A 20,784-nucleotide genomic window follows, 5' to 3' on the forward strand; every position below is an offset into this window, starting at 1 on the left:
CTTTAAAGCTTCTAATTTTCACATATCAAAATCACTCACCCTGAATTCTGATGGCACTTTAAGTTTGGGAGTGTGTACATTGAAGATGATGTCAACAACCACCATGATGACAATAGCAAGAATGACACAGAAATCACTCAGGAACTGCTTTACCTGCAAGCAAAGTCGGGGAATTCAAGTCTATAGAAGTGAGAATTCCATTCTAATTATTTCTTTTATAAAGTGCATTGCTGTCATTTTTGTTGATATTGTCTTCATAAATATAAATAACTGTATTTGTAAGGAATAAAAAAAAGAACAAAATTGAACTCCTATACTCTCTCTCTTTACAAAAATATTCACAAAAGTGAACACAAATCTCTTAAAATTTTGGTTCAAGGTCTTTCCAAACTCTTCACTATAATTAAGCACTCTGTGAGTACAGTTTGTGTCAGTCTGGGATAAACAGGAAAGAAAATACACCCAACACAATTAAGTGACCGCCCACTACAGGGTGACCAGAGAGCAGAATCCTATTAAAAATTGTTGCTAAACATTTGACCAATCAATTAAATATGTAATTTGCTTCATCTAGTGCTTTTATTCTTCAGAGTTGTTCTTTTTTATTTATTGACAATAAATAAGTCATACACATTGATAAAATTAAATCACCAAACAAAAACTAGGCGAATGGTTACCTGACTAGGAAAAAATGGTGTTGTTTTCATTCCCTTCAGAGCCATGGCAATGAAAAATGTACCACAGAACAATATCACAGACATAAAGAAAACCTCTGGTTCTCGTTTGTGGTCCTCAGCTAAGGAAGAGGAGGTCCAGTTACCTCCTTCTAGTAAACAGTCTCGTATACTCTTATTGGACCACACATCTGTGAGATTCTCGGTCCAGAGATTTGTATCGTTAGAAGTCTGATTGCTACTGGTGTATGGAGAAGCACAAAACCCAGAACACATTTCCGGTTCTGGCAACTCTGGGAAATGGATTGGGTGGTGGGCCATTACATGGAATAGCTTTTCAAACGCCTCAACGACGAAAATGAGGGAAATCAGGAGAGCAAAGCCTTCCTCTGTAAAACGGGTCACATACTGCACTAGTGCAGAGAGGTCAAATAACACAATGAAGTACAATATCGCTGCTATCCACATCCCAATCCAAAAACGAAATTCCAGGTAATACCAACCATTATCGCTATAAATAAAATCAAATATAATTTTTTTAAAAACACATACAAAACAAAAATCTGGTACATTTACTTAAAAATAAACCTAAACTAAAGAATTAAATGAAAGTACTTTTCTTTTTAAAATTGACAAGGTAGAAAAAATTGAATTGATTTTATTTAAGTTTTACTAAATATTGATTACTTATAAAATAAAAATTTAAACATGCCTGCATAGATCATAAAGAATTTTTTCAAAAACTAAAACAGGTCCTGTGAAGCCAAGTATTGCCAGAGGTTGTGCTGCAGTCAGAGCATAGATAACTCCGCAGAGAGCTGCTGCAAAGATACTCTCCAAAGCACCCTATAAAGAAACAATGTAAATTATTACCTCTATCATAATTAATACTGAATTTGAAGGCTCAATTTAATGAAACAGGTGACCATAGAAAAAATCCTTATAATCTGATTAATGGAGGTCATCACTACAGCAAAGTTGATCAGTACATGTATGAACATGGATATAGAAAAATCTCAGAAATAGTTAAGTTTTATGGAGTCTTTGACAAGATTCTTAACATATCATATATTATTCAAAATTATTTAAGGTTTCCAGCACAGGTTTTTCATTTTTTCCCTTTCATTTGCAAAAATTGTAATAATGCGGATGAAAAATGTGTATAGCTAATTTGCTACACTGATTTTAACGAATTTGTTATATAGCAAAGTATATCCACTGGTCTCTAGGACGTCTTACTGTTAAACTTTGGTGTAGATACATATACGTATGTCTTAATTAGGAAAATAATGAAAAAAAATTCAACTTTTAAATACATATGCAACAAACCATTGTGTTTTGAGTTTCATCAGCAAGAAAAGTTCCAAAGGTGATGATTGGAGTCAAACTGGCGAAGTATAAAAACACAAAGGAAGCGAAGCACTGGATGTGTAAACAGTCCTTGAAGTCGGACAGGTACCAGGGAATCTTCCTTCTGACATCATCAAACAATCCACCACAGATCCTACATACAGAGCCATTAACACATTATACACTGCCCATGTACACCATATATTAGTATACAAATAAACAATACAAACTTGAAGCAAATTTTTTTCTCATACCAATAAACTTAGCAAATTACTATAAAATTGATTTTTTAAGATATGAAGTTCTGACTGCATGTTTAACAAATTTTTAGATGTGAAAATTCTGCAAACAAACTGCAAATGTACATATAAGGGTGCACAAGACCTGAAGAATTCCAAGTTTTGCTTATACATGTACATGTATGCATGGGTATAAATGTACCTAAAACATCATTGATGCAGCATCAAAATGCCAGCATACACCAAAATACATGTATATATCCTAATGAATAATTATACTTCATGATTTCAGAAGAATAGGATGAGACACTACACCTTCCTGTCCTGGTCAGACTTGGATCATGGTGACCTGGCTCCTCCACATCGAATTCCACCTTTTTTCCATTCGGAAGAGGGGGTGTTCCGGTGAAGTTTTTCCTGTTTTCTTGTGAAGGGATCTGTTTTGGGGGTTCTATCCTGATGCTAGGATCCCATTCTCCGGGGGGTAGGACAGTGACCTGATCCAGAAACTCGTCTATTCCCGCCAACAGGTCGTCTCTGTTCTTGGCATGATAGGCTACATCATGGAATACCTAGAATATGGGTGGGATCCTAAACTAATATTATTTGAGTTTAAAGAAAAAATGTTTTACAGAAAATTTGTATTGGAAATATAAAGTAAAGCAATTAAACAGCTTAAGTACATGATGCATAGTTCCCGAAAAGCATACATGTAAGTTCATGCATGGATAAACCAAAAGTTTGTTTACCTCATCAGAGAGAAGTGTAGCGATGGCTCTGCCAATTTCATGGTATTTACTCTGATTTCCCATGGGTCCAAGCATAATGAAGACAAACTTGGTGGGAACTGGGACTTCTGTCAGGTCAGGCATGACATAGGAATGCAGGAGGCGGACCAGGGCTACCATGGGGTAGCTCAGGAAGTCTACCTCTCCAACTAAGATGTTAGCTGCCTCAGCTCCAATCGGGATCTTTCTCATAAAGTGCAAATTCTACTGACAAAAAGGGAAATGCATAAAACTGGGCAATATTGTATATAAAAATTAGTCAATTTATTCAGTGTTTAGAGTAAAATCAATCCAAAACTGACAATTCAGAACTTTTTTACTCAGCCATATCATATTTTGAACCCCCTCTCCAGAAGGAATGGAATTCAGAGGGGAGTTCAATATAGTGCGGTCTTTAATATTTTGAACCCCCTCTCCAAAAGCAGTGAAAGTTATAGGGGGGTTCAAAATATATCAGGACCATAATAATTTTGAACCCCCTCTCCAATGGGAATTGGAAATGGGAGGGGGGTTCAAAATACATGTATATCAGGGCCATAATAATTTGAATCCCTTTCCAAAAGTAGTGAAAATTTGAGGGGGGTCCAACATATCACGGCCATAATATTTTGAACCCTCTCTTCAAAGATAATGGGAAATTGGTGGGGGTTCTATATATCACAGCCATAATACTTTCAATCTAATTAAAATTAGATGTTTGATCCGCTCGCTTACTCGCTACACAAATGTAGCGAGTAAGCGAGCGGATCAAACGTCTAATTTCAATTAGATTGTAATACTTTAAAACCCCTCTCCAATTGGAATGGGAGATAGGATGGGGGTTCAAAATATAGCGGCCATAATATTTTGAACCCCTTTCCAAAAGCAATGAAAATTAAAAGGGGGGGGGGGTTCAAAATATCATGGCAATTATATTTTGATTCTCCTCTCCAATGGAAATTGGAAATCAGAAGGGGGTTTGAAATATAGCAACCATAATATTCTAAACTCCCTCTCCAATGGGAATTGGAAATAGGTAGGGGGCTCAAAATATCGAGGCCATAATATTTTGAATCCCTTCTCCAATGGGAATTGGAAATAAGAGGGGGGTTCAAAATATCTCTGCCATAATATTTTGAGTTATTTAGAAAGTGGTTTTTTTTTTAAAAGTGCTTCTGAACTTGTTGGTTAAAAATGTTGCTGGGTACTTTTTATACTCTGTAGTGAAATACATGTATGTTAATTTTTTTTTTTTTTACTGAAATACACTTCACTTTTGTACCAACAGTTAACATTCGGTAGAGTAAGATTAGTATTTTTCATATGCATGCAACAGGGAAGATTCTGCACTTTATTCCAATCTATGGCAATAAGATGCTTGTACATTAAACTACACATGCAGAGTATGGCACTCATTTTCATTAATTAGCACATTTGTAAAATCATCTACCTTGGCCATTTTTTCCCGTGAAAGGTCTGAAGAACTAGCATTGGCTGATAATGACCCTGCATATGTTGGATTTGGATGTAATTTTGGTTCTGCATTCTCTGGGGACAAGAACTGGTGAGTGTGGTGAAAATTTGGCGTACTCTTGGCAGACAACATTCGGCTGCTTTTGATGGAGGAATCTTTCTCATCACCTGATATCAAACAGTTTGCAAACTTTATCATAAAACCTTACAAGTTTTTCATTTTATTCTGACTTGCAAATGTTTGTGTCTGAGTAAAGTGGTACCAGTATATGTATTGCCAAAAAAAAATCAAAATCTTAACAGGTGTTTATTTTTCACACTGTCGATCATACCAAGATTTCCTATGGATTTCGGAAAAGATCCTTTCTTTCCAATATCAGCAAACGACCTAATGGTTGGCAGCAGTTTGCCACCTCCATTTTCTGTCATCTTTTTCTGGTTCTGATGCCTATGGCGGATTAATAGAACTTCCAGGACTTTTTCCTTCATGGACTCCTCTAATTGCTTAGCTACCACAGCTTTGTCTATCACAAGCTCTGTAAGACAAGGGAGACAACTCTTTCAGTATTATTTACAGCAGTAGCTGTTCAGCTGATCTATTTCAATGTATTGATTATTTTGGATAATGGAAGCAGATTAGACTGGATCTTTCCACATACATGGTCCTTTTACAAAAAAGTGCATGATTTATATCATTACAGTAAAATAATCAAATATATTAACAGTCACAAGCTAAATTAAAGTTTTAATCAGCATATATAACTCGATCCCTTTCTTCTCCTGTTGGTCAACTTCCTCTATTTGAATGATTTGTAGGATGGCTAAAAAGATGGGGACAACACTTGATAATTAACAATTCTTTGAACAGATATGCTTATCAAATGATTAAAAAAAATATGACTGGGGGTGGATATTTTGCCATATAAATCATTACTTGAGGTGAATATTTATCATTTAGACCAAATTAACTTGACAAAGAATCAATTTCTGTCTCAGTGCATAACACTTTCTCTTCCTGTTTGCAAAGCCCAACCAAAGCAAAGGCAAAAATCAAATTATGAAAAAAAGAAGAGATTTTATTGGTCCTTACTGTGCTTTTAAAAAAAAGCTTCCAGAATGATGGGTTTCTGATACTTGCAGTTATGTATACCATTCCAATGAGAAAAAAGGATCTGCACTTTTATTGGGCTGTATCTAAAAAAAAAAATCTTTGCTTGCCCTTTCCCTATAGACTGATAATATAGTATTAGTTGCAGATGGATTTGACCATCAACATATTTAATAAGTACATACCCTGTAACTTTTACTGTGTATTTCATTTTAATGAAGTTACTTTTAGCTAAAAAGGTTTTGAAATAATTACTTCCCAAAGCCTGCATCATTAAGTGAAATTAATATTCAAGTTTTCTACTAATCCAGCAAAAGGTTACCAAGTTCACATACACCAAACTGTGAGACAGCAAAGAACATTTTTCAAAAGGTCGCACGAGACATAAGCTTTATTGATTCCAAAATCAAATTCCTTCAATGAAACAATTTGCCCTTATAAACATACCAACTAAAGATGGCAGGTCATATGCCTCAACATCTAACATGACCGTTCCATTGAGGATATTACACCTCAGTTCAAACAACGAGTGGAGGGACAGGGTGGCTACGTGGGGCTTGGACCATCTCTCTCCACCCTCCTCCACATCCTCCTCAAACTTGATCCACCTGTGAAAGTAAAATAATCTAAGTTTAGCTTAAATCTTTTACTTGTAAGGCTCATAGGTTACAAAGGTGTGCTTGGTATTCTCAATGTCTGCCTTGCTTAGCACTTAGCAGATAAGTCATATTGACCATGCCGCCTCCCTTGATACGGAGGGGACACAATTTCATGTTATCACTCTGCATGATCTGGCGCCTTATAATATATTGATGCCTGCCAGCCAAAACAAAACATTTTACTCCTTAAAAAAAATACTGACCTATCACAATATTTCACAATACAATACGACTTAAACTTGACTTGATAATTATTCCCTCAAATTTTTAAAATCAAACTCTTGTTTAATTATGAGAATAAAAATTATCATTTTTTCAAATCTTCCAATTTTATCATGAGATCCTCTTTCATTTGTCTTTCATGTTTTCCAAAGAATAGATTGCGATCTCTCTGTATCATAGAAAACAAATCTTCTACCTAGCGGATTCTTTCCACTCCATTTTATCTCCATTATAGAAGAGTTCCTCCATCTCACAGAACAGATCGTGGGACTTGTGTTCCTCATCCTCCTCCTCTCCCAAAAGGAACTGAACCCGCTGGGCTGGGTGGGTGATCTCTACAATTATAAAGACACTTTACAAACTCGGTTCTAATTTTTTGCTTATAAGAGGGAGATGAGAGAGGGAGGGTTCGATTGTTTTATACGGTATGTGTCCACTGCATCACCAACAATACTCGGGTATACATACGTTATACTGTGAACCTGCAGACAACATTGAGATGGTGACCATCTCAAAGGGCCCCGCTTAAATAATGGACAATGGGATAAAAAGCATTTCATCAGGGACAGTATTTACAATTCTAAAGAAACACCTTGGCCTCCAAAAGGTTAGTGCAAGATGGATACCTCATCTATAATTATTTACAGATAAACAAAAACCATTGCAGGGTGAAATGTGTAGAAAACTACTTAAAATATACAAAAAATGCAATGGATGACATTTATCAGAAATTGTTACAGGTAATGAAACATGGATACATTATTTTGAACCTCAGAGGAAAATTGATAACAAGATGTGGTAGACTAAATAGGCAAAACGCCCTATTATATAAGTACAGCAAAACTGTGTCAAAGTATAAAGAAAGTATTATACACTATTTTCTGTAATAGGGAAGGTCCTGTAATTCAAGTTGCTATTCCAAAAGGCAGATCAATAACTGGACATGTATACAAAAATTATGTGCTGAAGTAAGTTATAAGGCATTACAAAAGGAAAAGACCAAAGTCTGGAATTCGACTTCCTTATGACAATGCCTGAGCACATAAATAGCAGATTGTGAGTTGACTTTTGGAAAAGGAATAGGTTCATGATTTGCCCCATCCTCCCTATTCACCCAACTTTTCTTCCTGCGACTTTTCTTTTTCCAAAATTAAAAAAGCCCTTGACAGGAAGAAGATATGCTTCAAGAAATATTATTCTCTGGACTCTGATATTTATCAGTACATGAATACGATTCCCCAAAAAAACGTTATACGAACGCATTAAAAGCTTGGATAAATCCGTTGAAATGATGCGTGTCTGTTAAAGGAGAGTATTTTGAATGTACTTAAATTACCATTAAAAAAATAAAACAAACTAGAGGTACTGTGAGCAAGCTCACAATTGATACCCCCCGCTAAGAAAAAAATCATAACGCGTGTATTTTTGCTATTATAGAAAATATTGGATGAATCTATTTCACTGTCCATTTTCTATAAATAACAACTGCTTTATTTTTGAAAACTGTTAATTTTTAGCTTCTAATATTTCCATTAATACAAGACATGACACAGACAGAATTTAGCTTTTTTGAAACAATGACCTTGAACTTTCTCAATTGACCTTGGGTCAAGGTCATGACACACCCTTTAATCATAAGCAATCTTTGTGTGAAGTAAGAACTTCCAATGTTTCCCCATAAGAAAGATATAGACCGGACACGAATTTAGCATTTTTTCTGTCAGTGACCATGACCTTGCCCAAATGGCCTTGGGTCAAGGTCATGACACACCCTTAAGTCATAAGCAATCTTTGTGTGAAGTAAGAACTTCCAATGTTTCTCCATAAGAAAGATATGAACCGGACACGAATTTTGCACTTTTTCTGCCAGTGACCTTGACCTTGCCCGAATGACCTTGGGTCAAGGTCATGACACACCCTTAGGTCATAAGCAATCTTTGTGTGAAGTAAGAACTTCCAATGTTTCTCCATAAGAAAGATATGGACCGGACACGAATTTTGCACTTTTTCTGCCAGTGACCTTGACCTTGCCCGAATGACCTTGGATCAAGGTCATGACACACCCTTAGGTCATAAGCAATCTTTGTGTGAAGTAAGAACTTCCAACGTTTCTCCGTTAGAAAGATATGGACCGGACACGATTGCACAGACAGACGGACAGACAGACAGACAGACAGACAGACGGACAGACGGACGGACGGACAAGGTGATTCCTATATACCCCCCCAAACTTTGTTTGCGGGGGGTATAAAAATATCTTATTGTGATAATTTTGTAACAATGATGAGATTATTTATTGAATGCCCCTCTTATATTCACAGACACTCTAAGGGTGAATTAGTATTAACCATATTGGGCCAAGGGGAGACAAAATATGGACAGATAGACAGACTGTCATTATAGAATGCCAGCATTAATTGCAGGTTCTAAAAATAATATCTTTCAAAACATTTTAGACTTAATAAATACATCTCTCTAAACTGGAGTATACAAAACTAAAAAACCATTGATATGATGTTATAATTTTAATACTCAGGTACTTATGCACTAAATATTTTTCATTATCTCAAATAAAACCAGTTACTTCTTCCAAATGTGTGCATACTTAAAAATAATTGTACTCTAAACCCATGCTCAACCCTTCAAAGAGAGATTTTTGCTAGCATACAATGGAAAAGGGCAAGTGATTAAAGAAGGAGCATAGAAATTTGATCAATCTAAAAGTTTCTCCTCCTTTAACTTGACAAATTACATATTCTGCCATTAACATAATGCTTGGTTAATCTTTTTCTTGCATGGCTACCTTGTAACTCTGTATCATGACAATTTGCAAAAATAAGCTGCATCAATGCATAGACATATAAATTGAATTAGCAGTAACATAATAAAAAAAATATTGACATTATAACAAAGAACTCTACTATATTGACTGGATGTTTTAGTTTTAAAACTGTCAAAAATTTGATAACAAATGAAAAGAGGCATTTTAATATTTGAACTCAAAGAATAAAATTGTGTTCACCAAATATGTAAGATAGTCTGTTTTGAAAATACAATATCTTTCATCGGAATCTAACATACATTATAATACTATTTTGCAACCATATCAGCTCAACTAAAGAAAATAATGAGCAGCAAGTATAAAAACTAATATATTCAAAACATCAAAATGATTGAAAAGAAAAGTTAGTGATAAAATTTCTTATAGACACAAAAAAATGTAGATATCATTGACTAATACTATCTTGATCAGATCTACAGTGCCATTAAACTCAACTCATGCTTAAAATAGATCAAAATTGTTCATAGAAAAAAGGCAGACATAAATTTTCCTTGGACAAGGAATTCAGGTACCCCATCAAGTACTGGACCCTGCAATCTACTGAAATTTATGTTCAATTCTAACTCCAAACCCAAACATCCCATAAATATTCAAAAGATCACAGATAAAACGAATTTACACAATAAAAAGGTTAATTACTTTCCTTTAGCATTTGATTACTGGTTTTCAATGCCAAAAAACCACGAAAATCTGAAAAACATCCAACTCTATAGTACACTGTAATTTACAAAAATTGTTAAGAGTGAACTTTAACTTTAGTGGCTTTATTTTTCTTGAAACCAAAAGCTCAATATACATATATCCTGGAATATTACATGTAGCTGAACGCCAATTTTTTAATTCTAAATATTATAATGCTGCTTGCCTGCTCATTTGATTTTTCTTACAATGAACAGTACAAAATATATATAGGTCTCTGACTTTCCTTAATTGATCTATTATAGCAAAGTCATTTATAATAGAAAAAATGTGAAAAAATGTGATGAAACAGTAGCTATACATATATACAGTTGAACTTCGATATCTCGAACACTGATATCTCAAATACAATGGATATGTTGAAGTTGACCCTTAGGCTGCTGCTTTAATTTTCACCAAGATGGCCGCCACTGCTGAATTAATTGATCACAATTAATGGTAATTGACCATCGAGTTTTAAAATAATATGCTACAGTTACCAAACTTATGTTTAAATGCAAGAGAAAATGTTGAAGATTTCAATGCAATGCTCATTTTCCTCATTTAACTTGTATTTATCAATCTAGGTACGTTTAAATGTGAAAATCAATTAAAATTAATGCCTTTTATTGTTCCATTCTTCAATTGTCATATATACTCATATTTTAGATCCCAAATGACTGTAAAAGTTCCTTAGTATATCAATTAGTCATACATTGTGAGATTCATTTATATTCATATAATTTTTGAACATCGGGTAAACAATTCTTAGGTAAAAATAACTGAAAAAAAGAAATACATCAAACACTTTATCAATGCTTTTTTTAATGTTGCTCTGGTTCACATTCTTGGACTGCACACGTCTCTCGGTATAGATGTTGATCAAATAAACAAGAATTTCCATAAACATGTCATTAAAAAATAATTTTGAAACCATAAAGGTTCGTAACCCTTCACTTAAGCGTTTAATTTTTCCTCTCTGGTGAATGGGATATTCAATGGGGGTGGATCAACACGCGACTAGCCTATAGTCTGTCCCAAGATATTTTTGCCGCATATTTTCTTAAATTATTCAATATTTATAAATACCTCTTGGTTCAGACGATGTTCATTCAATAGTATGAAAAAATCCCAAGATTTCCCCTTTGAAACGCCCCCTCTAGCTTGTCAGGTATCAGTACACAGCTAAAAATAAAAAGTCTACGAGGTTTTTCCATTGCCAAGGAGATGAAGACGCCCCGATGATAACGTTGAAAAATTGCACAAGGGGTCCCGAGTATTTCTGAATGGAGAAAAGATGTCAACATTCCCCATTATAAATCTCCGTAGGAAATCTGTTTTCGTTCCTGTGAATTTTTACGAGGGAAAATTGATAATGTGTGAATGAAGTTATCTTGGGAATTTTCCCTTTCATCGATTTTAATTGCACTTCAGTCACAGGTACATGTGTATTTTTATTAAAAATCGTTCAAATATGCAGCATAAATATCTTGGGACAGACTATACCTCGAGATCGGCATCAAATTCTCGGTCATTTCTTGGCACTAAGTCCATCAAAGACACATAAATAAATAAATTAACATCTCTTAGTTATGTACTGCAGGATTAAATCCATCAAAAGTATTTTCGTCTTTGCTATCACAGTGAAAAAAATTCAAAACTTTCGTCTCGTCACTTCATTCTACATTTCCATTTTTGCTACAATTTTAAAATATTTCTCAGAAGTTTACCGCTCTATAGCTTTTATTTTAAACTCTGGAAAACTCTAGAAACCTTCCGAAAACATCAATTGACCAAAGCGAGGCTTGGGGAAACCGTACGGAAAAACAACATTAGTCGCACTTAGCAGTGGCGGACCTCAAATTTCGGCGCGACAATTGTTGCACGTAGCAGCCTATCAAGGGCTAATTGTATTTAAGTCCCAATAATTTATTTTACCTTCAATATCTTGAATACTCTGATAAGTTTTTAAACAGTCCCATCTAGTTTAAGATAACGAAGTTCTACTGTAGTCTAGTACCTAGTAAACAATTGCATTTATTTGTGTCCCTCTAATTTCTATTTTGTTTGTGAAAGTGATAATGAGGATGCACTAATGAAAAACATGTTTTCTCTCTCTCAGATATTGATTTTCTTCACTTATAAGACTAAAACCCGGCCATGCCTTTTTAAATTTATGCACTAAGATTTATTCAGAACATGTACAATACAGTTGAACTTGGATATGTTGAACACCGATATCTCAAATACAATGGATATGTTGAAGTGATTTATAAGTCCAAACCACTTATTTTTAAAAGTATTTTACCCTCAATATCTTGAATACATTGGATATCTCGAAGTATCGAGATAACAAAGTTTGACTGTATTTACAATCAGGTATATTTTCTTGCTTCATCTATTAATTATGTTTTATGCATCATTAGTCACCCTCAAACATCATGAAGCAGCAAATTCTATTACAATATAAAATTCCAAATTGCTCTGGCATATACCGTATAAATATATAGATGTGTTAGGCAGTTTTGAGTGCATGTTCTCACTGAATTAGAGATGACAGTTGCTATGGAAGTAATTACATTTGTATCTCACAGAACAATATAAATAACTTGTTTCTCCAAATCAAACAAAAGATGCCAAGAATGAAATTCACTGTAAGAGTCACTTCAAATCAGTTTCTGTTACTATAAATAGACAACCTTTTCAAAGAAGAACACAGCCTGTTATTTTGCTTACGCACGTTTCTTGATGTAGGTGTGACGTACTTTAGCATTAATGTATGTAAACAAAAATTTATATCATTTTGTTGATAAATAAAATGGGAAGTTCCTGGTTTTTTATCCAGTCATATCAATACAACTTTTCAGTTTGTGAATATATTTATAAAATGCTCTCATCTCAATATTGGCAACTAATGATGAAATATAGACGGGGTAATGATTGTAACAGCTGTGAAGCCAGAAACGATGAATTTAACAACTGATAAAAGGTCTGTTGTCTTCATATATGAACAATAAAAGCTTTCCTCAATCTACATCATGTTTTGTCCATTGAGCATTGGAAAATCAATGCAGTGATGGCTTTTTTTGGTCATGCACTTCCACCGAGGGAACTGCAATAATGAGGTGCAACTTCATGACAGAAGTATTCCATCCAGGAGGACACCAACAGTAAAATCACTGATTTACTGGGAATATAAACTAGCAGCAAAATCAATAGGTGAAGCACTTTTTTGGGAGGGTTTGTTGATCATTCCACTTATCTCTACAAAGGTGCCACTATAAAGAGCTGGATCTTGACTTCTCAGAAATCGCATCAACATGTGTTTAGTGTCACATTAATCCTGCAGTCCTAAAATGACTGCATGTATTCACACTGATTAGCCAGAAACTTTGCTTTCTTTCAAGGTGACTTATTCTTTCTGTTACGTAAGATATTTACCAGAAAATCACACTGATCTTCCTCAAAAATGTTATGCGTGTAATTAAACACATTCTTATCCAGGCATTGCATGGAAAATTCAATTAACAGCCAATATCAATTACCTGAAGTGCATGCATGCAAATTAAACCCTTACCCTATTGGAATTGTGCAACATAAGATCTATAACCTAAAAAAATGTTTAGTAGGAAACTTTAACCCTAACCTTATTGGAATTATGCATTATAAGATATATCTTAAGAAAATCTTTAGTACATGTAAGATGACATTTTTATCTACCAGTACTACATTATAACTATATTGAAATGTGCAAGACATATAATATAAATAGTGCCTGTTTGGGAGGGTAACAGTTGAAATTGACACCCCGAGAAAACCATTGTCAACTGACGCGAAGCGGAGGTTGACAATGGTTTTCTCGGGGTGTCAATTTCAACTGTTACCCTCCCAAACAGGCACTATTTATTTTATTATACTGAATGTCTTAATTTTAGAAATTTTTTTACAGCTTTTATATAGAAATGGCGTGAATTCTATGGCGAACCGTATGCGCATAATTTACGCGCATGTAACAATTCCTTGTGTTACCCATTGCTAAGTGTGTTGCTAACGCTGATGGTAATAGAACGGATTATCAACTGCCTCTAAACCAATCAGATTTCAGTATTTAACATGAAAGTATAATAACATATATATAGTGCCTGTTTCGGAGGGTAACAGTTGAAATTGACACCCCGAGAAAACCATTGTCAACCGACGCAAAGTGGAGGTTGACAATGATTTTCGAGGGGTGTCAATTTCAACTGTTATCCTCCCAAACAGGCACTATTTATTTTATTATACTGAATGTCTTAATTTTATAGATGTTTTACTGCTTTTATATAGAAAGGACGTGAATTCTATGGCGAACCGTATGCGCATAATTTACGCACATGTAACAATTCGTTGTGTTACCCGTTGCTAAGTGTGTTGCTAACGATGAGGGTAATAGAACGGATTATCAACTGCGTCTAAACCAATCAGATTTCAGTATTTAACATGAAAGTATAATAAACATATAATATAGTCTTGGAACTCCAGGTGTGACAGCTAGAGCAAATGCTTTAAATCTATAGGAATACAGTTGCTTAACTTTGATAAAATATATGTTACTTTATATATCATATGAAAAAGTTCAGCTACATAAATAGAGGTAATTATATATATCTCTGCAATAGTACATACGAGAGGAATTAAAAAACTCTGTATATATTGGAAGGAAACGGGACTTAAAAAGTACATTACATGAGAAAAACCCATAAACTATGTACACTAAGCTCTGATTTATCATATTTTGGTGTTTGGTTAGTACTTATAGCTATAAACAAAGTGAAAAAAAGACATTTCAATTTCCTTTACATGAGTTTGCAAAATAATGGGAAATTGTTCTCTATTTCTTCATGTGGATCATGTTGAAAAGTAAAACAAGAAATCATTGAGATGGTGGCCATCTCAAAGGGCCCCACTTCATAAAAGAACACAGACATAGAAAGGATTTAAGAAAACATAGTCTCAAGATCAATTTGCATGTCCTTCATCCAAAAAGCACACTAACTGGATGTAGTGTCAGGCAGACATATTTTAGGCACAAAGGACAAAAAATTAGATCCATCCAAATAATTCTTTTTTAACAAATGTGTGGTATTGTCCATGGCATTTAAGGAATTGACACAAAAACTTAATTCTAGGTTACTGCAACCACCTGGACTACAGACGGTCTTTATCAACTTAACAGGTCGGAGGATGAATGGACCAGGAGAAAAGTTAATTATCTATGAAGATCTGCTATGACCTTCACATCTGACTAAGAGACATGGTTCAAGGTCACTACTACTCCAAAAACACTCTTAATGTTAAGTGTTAACCCTATAGGCGGGGCTAAAGAGAAAGAATATAGGGTCTGGAGAAGAATTTTCCACAGAATTGGAATCACCCTGACCTTTGACCCAAAAACTTAGGTCACAGCTAGCAAACCCTTAACCCAAAAGTCTCCTGTTGGCGAAATGTCATTCAGATTCGATAAAGGGGAGAGAATATATGGGAAAGAAAAAATAAGCTTCGGACGATTGATGTCCAACGGACGATTCACTATATGGTGCCTGCAGAGAGTGACCTTTGTGGCTGCCCTAATTGCAGTAATTTAATGTAAATTTAGTAGTTAAATAATGAATATGATTATGCATAGACTTAACTTTGGCCTACCATCTTTGTTGACTTGCTGAACAGTTTTGTCACCAGTTATTCGTTGATGTTTTCGCCTTTTGTGTCGGTGTCTTTGTTTTGGCAGATGTAGACCAATCAGAACAGAGGACTGGGACCTGTGATCTAAAATGAAACATAAAACTCAATTATGAATTGCAAAGGACTTAAATATTATTATCTGAGTTACAAAAAGACTGCATGGGCAAATTTTCATATAACACCCATGAACACATGTCAGATCAAAATCTATAAACTCTCACTTTATACACTTGTCCAAAATTCAGTTCATGGATTTTGTAAATACAGATATGGCATAAAATAAATTTGATTATATCAAACAATTGCACTTATTCCAGTCAAATTGCTCCATATGGTGAGGTCAAGTTCCAATGTATTAACAATTGCTTATTGTCGAAGTTCCTGCCACAAAAATGCGCGCAATGTGCTTAACATGCATGCCTGCTGATGAATATGTTCAAATCATTTGTACTACACAAAACAATTTTATGCATGTACTAATTGAGCAAAAGACTGATCATAAATACCTGAGAAGTAAATTAACACATGTACATGCTTTCTAATTTATAGTGCACAACTGCTATGAACCTCTTGACTATAGGAAAATTCCTTCCTCAAAACAAGGAAAGTATTTTAACATGAAATGTTTTTCGTGATGATATCAGTAGTTTCACTTATCTGACACTATAAGGTCTTGAGTAAAACAAAGGCTGCATATGCTCCCATCAATATCATATCATGAAAACAACTGTCTGAAGGTTAAACTGTTAAGATTCATGGTCGAGGAGTGACTGTATATCAATTATTCATGCAACTGAGAATTAAAACATTCTATCTAATATATCATGTCATGTTTACTTTAATCGATGAATGTCAATGAAATTCAAAATAAAAAGAACCAAATTTACAAATGCATTTCTGTATTTTTTTTGACAGTACCAAAGAATTAAATAAATGCTTTGAACTTAATTTTGTAATATATATCTATATTCATTTTTGGTCAACTTTTGACTACTAGTATTTAAATCAATTTTGTACATCATAAAATTGTCTAAGATAATTTAAAATGCACTAGCTGCCTGAATATTGTTCTCAGAATGAGGGATTCCTCAGCAATTATACACAGCATTACGGAACTATAAGTTTTTGCACCTAAATTCTAAAGTGAATTAACACTGAGCAACTTTTCAAAAATTCAACAACCCCCGAAAAACCTTTATATTATAACTATACATGTATGTTTGTTTGTTCAGCTGTTATACACTGAGGCAATCAATTGAATCAATTAAAAAGTAAGGCGTAAATTACATCTGGACATGCATGCACAGCTTGCATTCAAGTTATAATAATCAGCATGTGCCAACGTGTGGACACCTGCAAAAATACAGGTACTCAAAAACAAACCCAACTAATATGGTGCAAATTGTTCACATCCTTTCTAGAATTAAACACCTCATTGAGGCCCTATGGATCCAACACACATCTACATACTGAATACATTAATTGGCATATTGGTGCCTTAAAATTTGTACATTTATATATATATACTGTGATTCAAACCTCAGTTCCTTTGCCGGTACATGTATACCTCAGTCATGCGCGGATCCAGAAAATTTTTCCAGGGGGGTCCGAAGGATAATTGTGTTTGCCAGGGGGGGTCCGAGGCATATTTTCGCGATAATTTTACTATGTAAATTTAATAAATTTTCATTTTCCAGGGGGGGTCGGGACCCCCCCGACATAAGTATTTATGAAGACCAAGACTTGTTCAAAATTTTTCTTAATAATGTAAACTTAATTGAAAGTTAAGGTTCATGCCATACAAATCAATCATAAAAGAGACACCTGATTCAGGTTTTTACACCAACATTGTGAATTCCACAACCTCACCCAATATTGGCAAGGGTTGTTCATCAGGAAATCGGCCCTCATCAGGACAATCCTTTTCAGGTAGAACAATCACGTCTACAGAACTTATTGAGTCTCTAACATGTCTCTCTCCTCCATTAACAATTGGGTTCTCCAGAAAAACACTTTGTCCTCATTACCGCTGTACCATTCCCCTACCCAATGTTTTATTAGTCAGAATTTCCGATCCAATTGCATTTACCATTCAAAGTCCATCCAATCAACTTAATAATGGGAATTTTCCATCTATGGACATTCACCTTTGGTTCTACCCTAACCCTACAGGCATATACTATAGGTATTTCAAAGCAAAAAGGAATAAAAATTGGATATCTGAATGCCACATATGTTGCAGGACAACACAAAAATAAAATTGTGAGCAGAAAAAAATATGTTGTATCCAATATGTGTTAATAATTTAATTAAACATTATATACATAAATATACATACATATACATACCAGTCAATATATATTTAACATTAGTATTGGCATTGCACAGAAAGTACTGTTAAGTATACATGCACTTGCATAAATACGTACACTCAGATATTCAATGGGATGATCAGGAAAGATCATTATTGAAGAGGTAATCTATACATAATTAATACGGTATGTAGTTTGAATACTCACTGTATTTGGATTAATTGGAAATGAATAAAAATCATTTGTTTAAAAATTTTGTTAGTTTTAATTTTATCGCCCTCCAATTTGTAGGATTGGTATATTGAAGTGACGTTAAATGTAGAATTAATTTTGGGTGGCCTAATGGTACTAAATAACACCTTTCATGTCCTTAACTCAACCCTCAAGTGATAGCCATGTCTTGCATTGATCTAGTTAAAATGAGGTTATTATTATGACAGGCTAGCTTAATTAATAGTGTCAAGAAGAAATTTCAGCTCCCTTATAGACCTACACATTGTTAGGCGATCGAGTTCTCTCTTCAACAGGTGCTCCCTGAGTAAACAGAGGTGAACGTTTTATTTTTTTATCATCTTTTGTGGCTTCAAGAGTTTGTATAACCAATAAAAACTAATATCTCATCCCAATGTCTCCATCGATTTTCTTCCTCTCATTTAATTTCCCATTAGCCAAGCCTATCATATCTTTGGACAGTAGCTGTCCACAGACAGAAAGTGATCATACATGCTGCCAATACAATCTACATTTAACATAGCTTTTGCCGGCAAAGATCAAGCATGGCCACATTATTTTCAACCCATGGGATAGAAGATTAACTTTGTAAGTCAGCTAGAACATATCACCTTCAGCTCACATATACCAGATGACGATGCAGTCTGGCATTTTTAATGAACAGCTGATTAAGGTGTGCCTTGTCTACCCCTTCAGGCAAACACATGATTGCAGGCCAATTTTCCTATCTTCTCCAAACATAAAACTGCACAATATCACTATGTTTGTGTTAATTTTTTTTCCATATTAATCCAATCAATGCTTCCTACATGTAATTATATTGCCCAATTTCCATTTTCATCTATTGAAAACAATTAAAGCCTGGCACATATTTTGATCCATTATTGAAAACATGCTCACCTTGGATGTCGGATTCTGTTGGATTGTATAATTTCGCGGATGATCCAAGGTCCCGCAGTGGGCGATCGTGGTCCATGCTGCGAGAACCTGTTGTCAACCTTCCTCTAATGGACAAAATCCACAAATTCAGTCATCATCTAACTGTCTAGACGGCTATCCTACAATTAATTAAGACCACTTTTAATGAGATTTCTCCAGACAGAGACAGATCATTGCACTTTGAGTTAGGAAGAATTCTTCAAACCATACAACATCAATATTTTAAATTTTATCTGCCTGACCTTTGCTAGCAGAAATCAATTACAGTAATTTGCTTTCTCTCTCTTTCTAGCTCTCTCCCAATTTAAGATTTTTTGAATTATAAAATTGATTTTTTTCTAGCTCTCTCCCAATTTAAGATTTTTTGAATTATAAAATTGATTTTTTTTCACAAGATCTTAATGCAATGAATTGAATTCTTTAAGTCAGTTAAGCTTCAAAATGCTAAGCTTTAAAGGCATGGATATTTGATGATTAATACACTTCTTAATTTATTATTACTGTAACAGGGTAGGAGAAATTATGAGCGATCAGACCAGGATTCGAACCCAGGCCCCCTAAATTCTTAGTCAGCTAGGTGCTGACATTAGCTTGGAGCCTGTGCATCTAGCGCAGGGGATCAAAACTGTCTAACACTAATAGCCTGGTCATCCTCCCACTTTTCCTCCTACAAACTTCAAATACAGTGACAATAATAGTCATCCTTGGAAATTAATCCCCAAATAGTTCATGGCAGATATTAAACATTCATCCAATCATTGGTGGGTTCATTTCTGGTCACAATAACTCGTTTGGTTAAAAGGCTACCTAGCATATACTGCCATATAGTCTACTTGTACGTGGTGTACAGAAAAAAAAAACACTTGAATAAAATCCAGTTTGGGATGTCAGGTAAAGGGGAAATCCTGCAAACCATAGTCTTATGGAAATTCTAAATGGGAAAATCATAATGCATCACTTTGGTAAGATGGATAATTTTGCAATGTAGCTGAAAGATGGATCATCACAGAGTGACCCTTGAAATAATTACAATGGAGAGACATCTGAAGGCCTTATGTTCAATGAATGCCATATGGTTTAAATGTATAAGAAACTATGGGTTAATATTATGCTGAAATTTGCTAATACACTTTAACTTTCCGGTTGATAAATTCCATTTTTTTTCTTAAATTAAAAATGAGAATAACAGAATCAGTAATCATGTTAAATAAATATTCAATGAGACTTAAGATCTCTGCAAGTCTATTCAATAGTAGGAAAAAAAGATTGAGAAATTAGATTAAATATTGATTATTGAATGACGTACTACACATTATCTCAATACAGACCCACATAAGAGTTTACAGCTAGTTTACATACAATCAATTGTCAATCTTTCAAGAAATCAGATATTTAAAGTTGTGACTCTTAAAGCTTTTTAGTTTAATATTTTTTGGCCAGGAGGTTTATTAACCCCCCCCATGCACACACACACACACCCTGACCCCCAACTACATAATTTACTAAATTTGAACACTTCGATAGTTTACTAATGCATGGCCATTGTAAAAAAAAAAAAGTCTGATAGTT

At 34.5% G+C, this 20,784-nt stretch overlaps 1 protein-coding gene across 4 annotated transcripts in view; it reads right to left on the reverse strand.

Annotated features, from left to right (window-relative positions):
- Positions 1 to 20,784, reverse strand: part of LOC128192865 (sodium bicarbonate cotransporter 3-like) — a 28,624-nt gene that overhangs the window by 6,184 nt on the left and 1,656 nt on the right. For 2 of the 4 annotated variants that reach the window (XM_052865872.1, XM_052865873.1), the window contains exons 2-13: positions 19,177 to 19,334; positions 15,695 to 15,817; positions 6,689 to 6,827; positions 6,059 to 6,219; positions 4,836 to 5,039; positions 4,481 to 4,671; positions 3,013 to 3,255; positions 2,579 to 2,835; positions 2,004 to 2,178; positions 1,387 to 1,520; positions 678 to 1,185; positions 40 to 153 (exon numbers count right to left, since the gene is read on the reverse strand). In XM_052865872.1, coding sequence (XP_052721832.1) covers positions 40 to 153; positions 678 to 1,185; positions 1,387 to 1,520; positions 2,004 to 2,178; positions 2,579 to 2,835; positions 3,013 to 3,255; positions 4,481 to 4,671; positions 4,836 to 5,039; positions 6,059 to 6,219; positions 6,689 to 6,827; positions 15,695 to 15,817; positions 19,177 to 19,252 — 2,325 coding nt within the window. In that variant the 5' untranslated portion in view covers positions 19,253 to 19,334. Of the gene's footprint in view, positions 1 to 39; positions 154 to 677; positions 1,186 to 1,386; positions 1,521 to 2,003; positions 2,179 to 2,578; positions 2,836 to 3,012; positions 3,256 to 4,480; positions 4,672 to 4,835; positions 5,040 to 6,058; positions 6,220 to 6,688; positions 6,828 to 15,694; positions 15,818 to 15,954; positions 16,180 to 16,239; positions 16,267 to 19,176; positions 19,335 to 20,784 lie in introns of those variants that run through there. The other 2 variants (XM_052865875.1, XM_052865874.1) reach the window with 2 other exon arrangements.

The sequence above is a fragment of the Crassostrea angulata genome, chromosome 7, assembly GCF_025612915.1.
Source record: "Crassostrea angulata isolate pt1a10 chromosome 7, ASM2561291v2, whole genome shotgun sequence".
Lineage (NCBI taxonomy): Eukaryota > Metazoa > Mollusca > Bivalvia > Ostreida > Ostreidae > Magallana > Magallana angulata.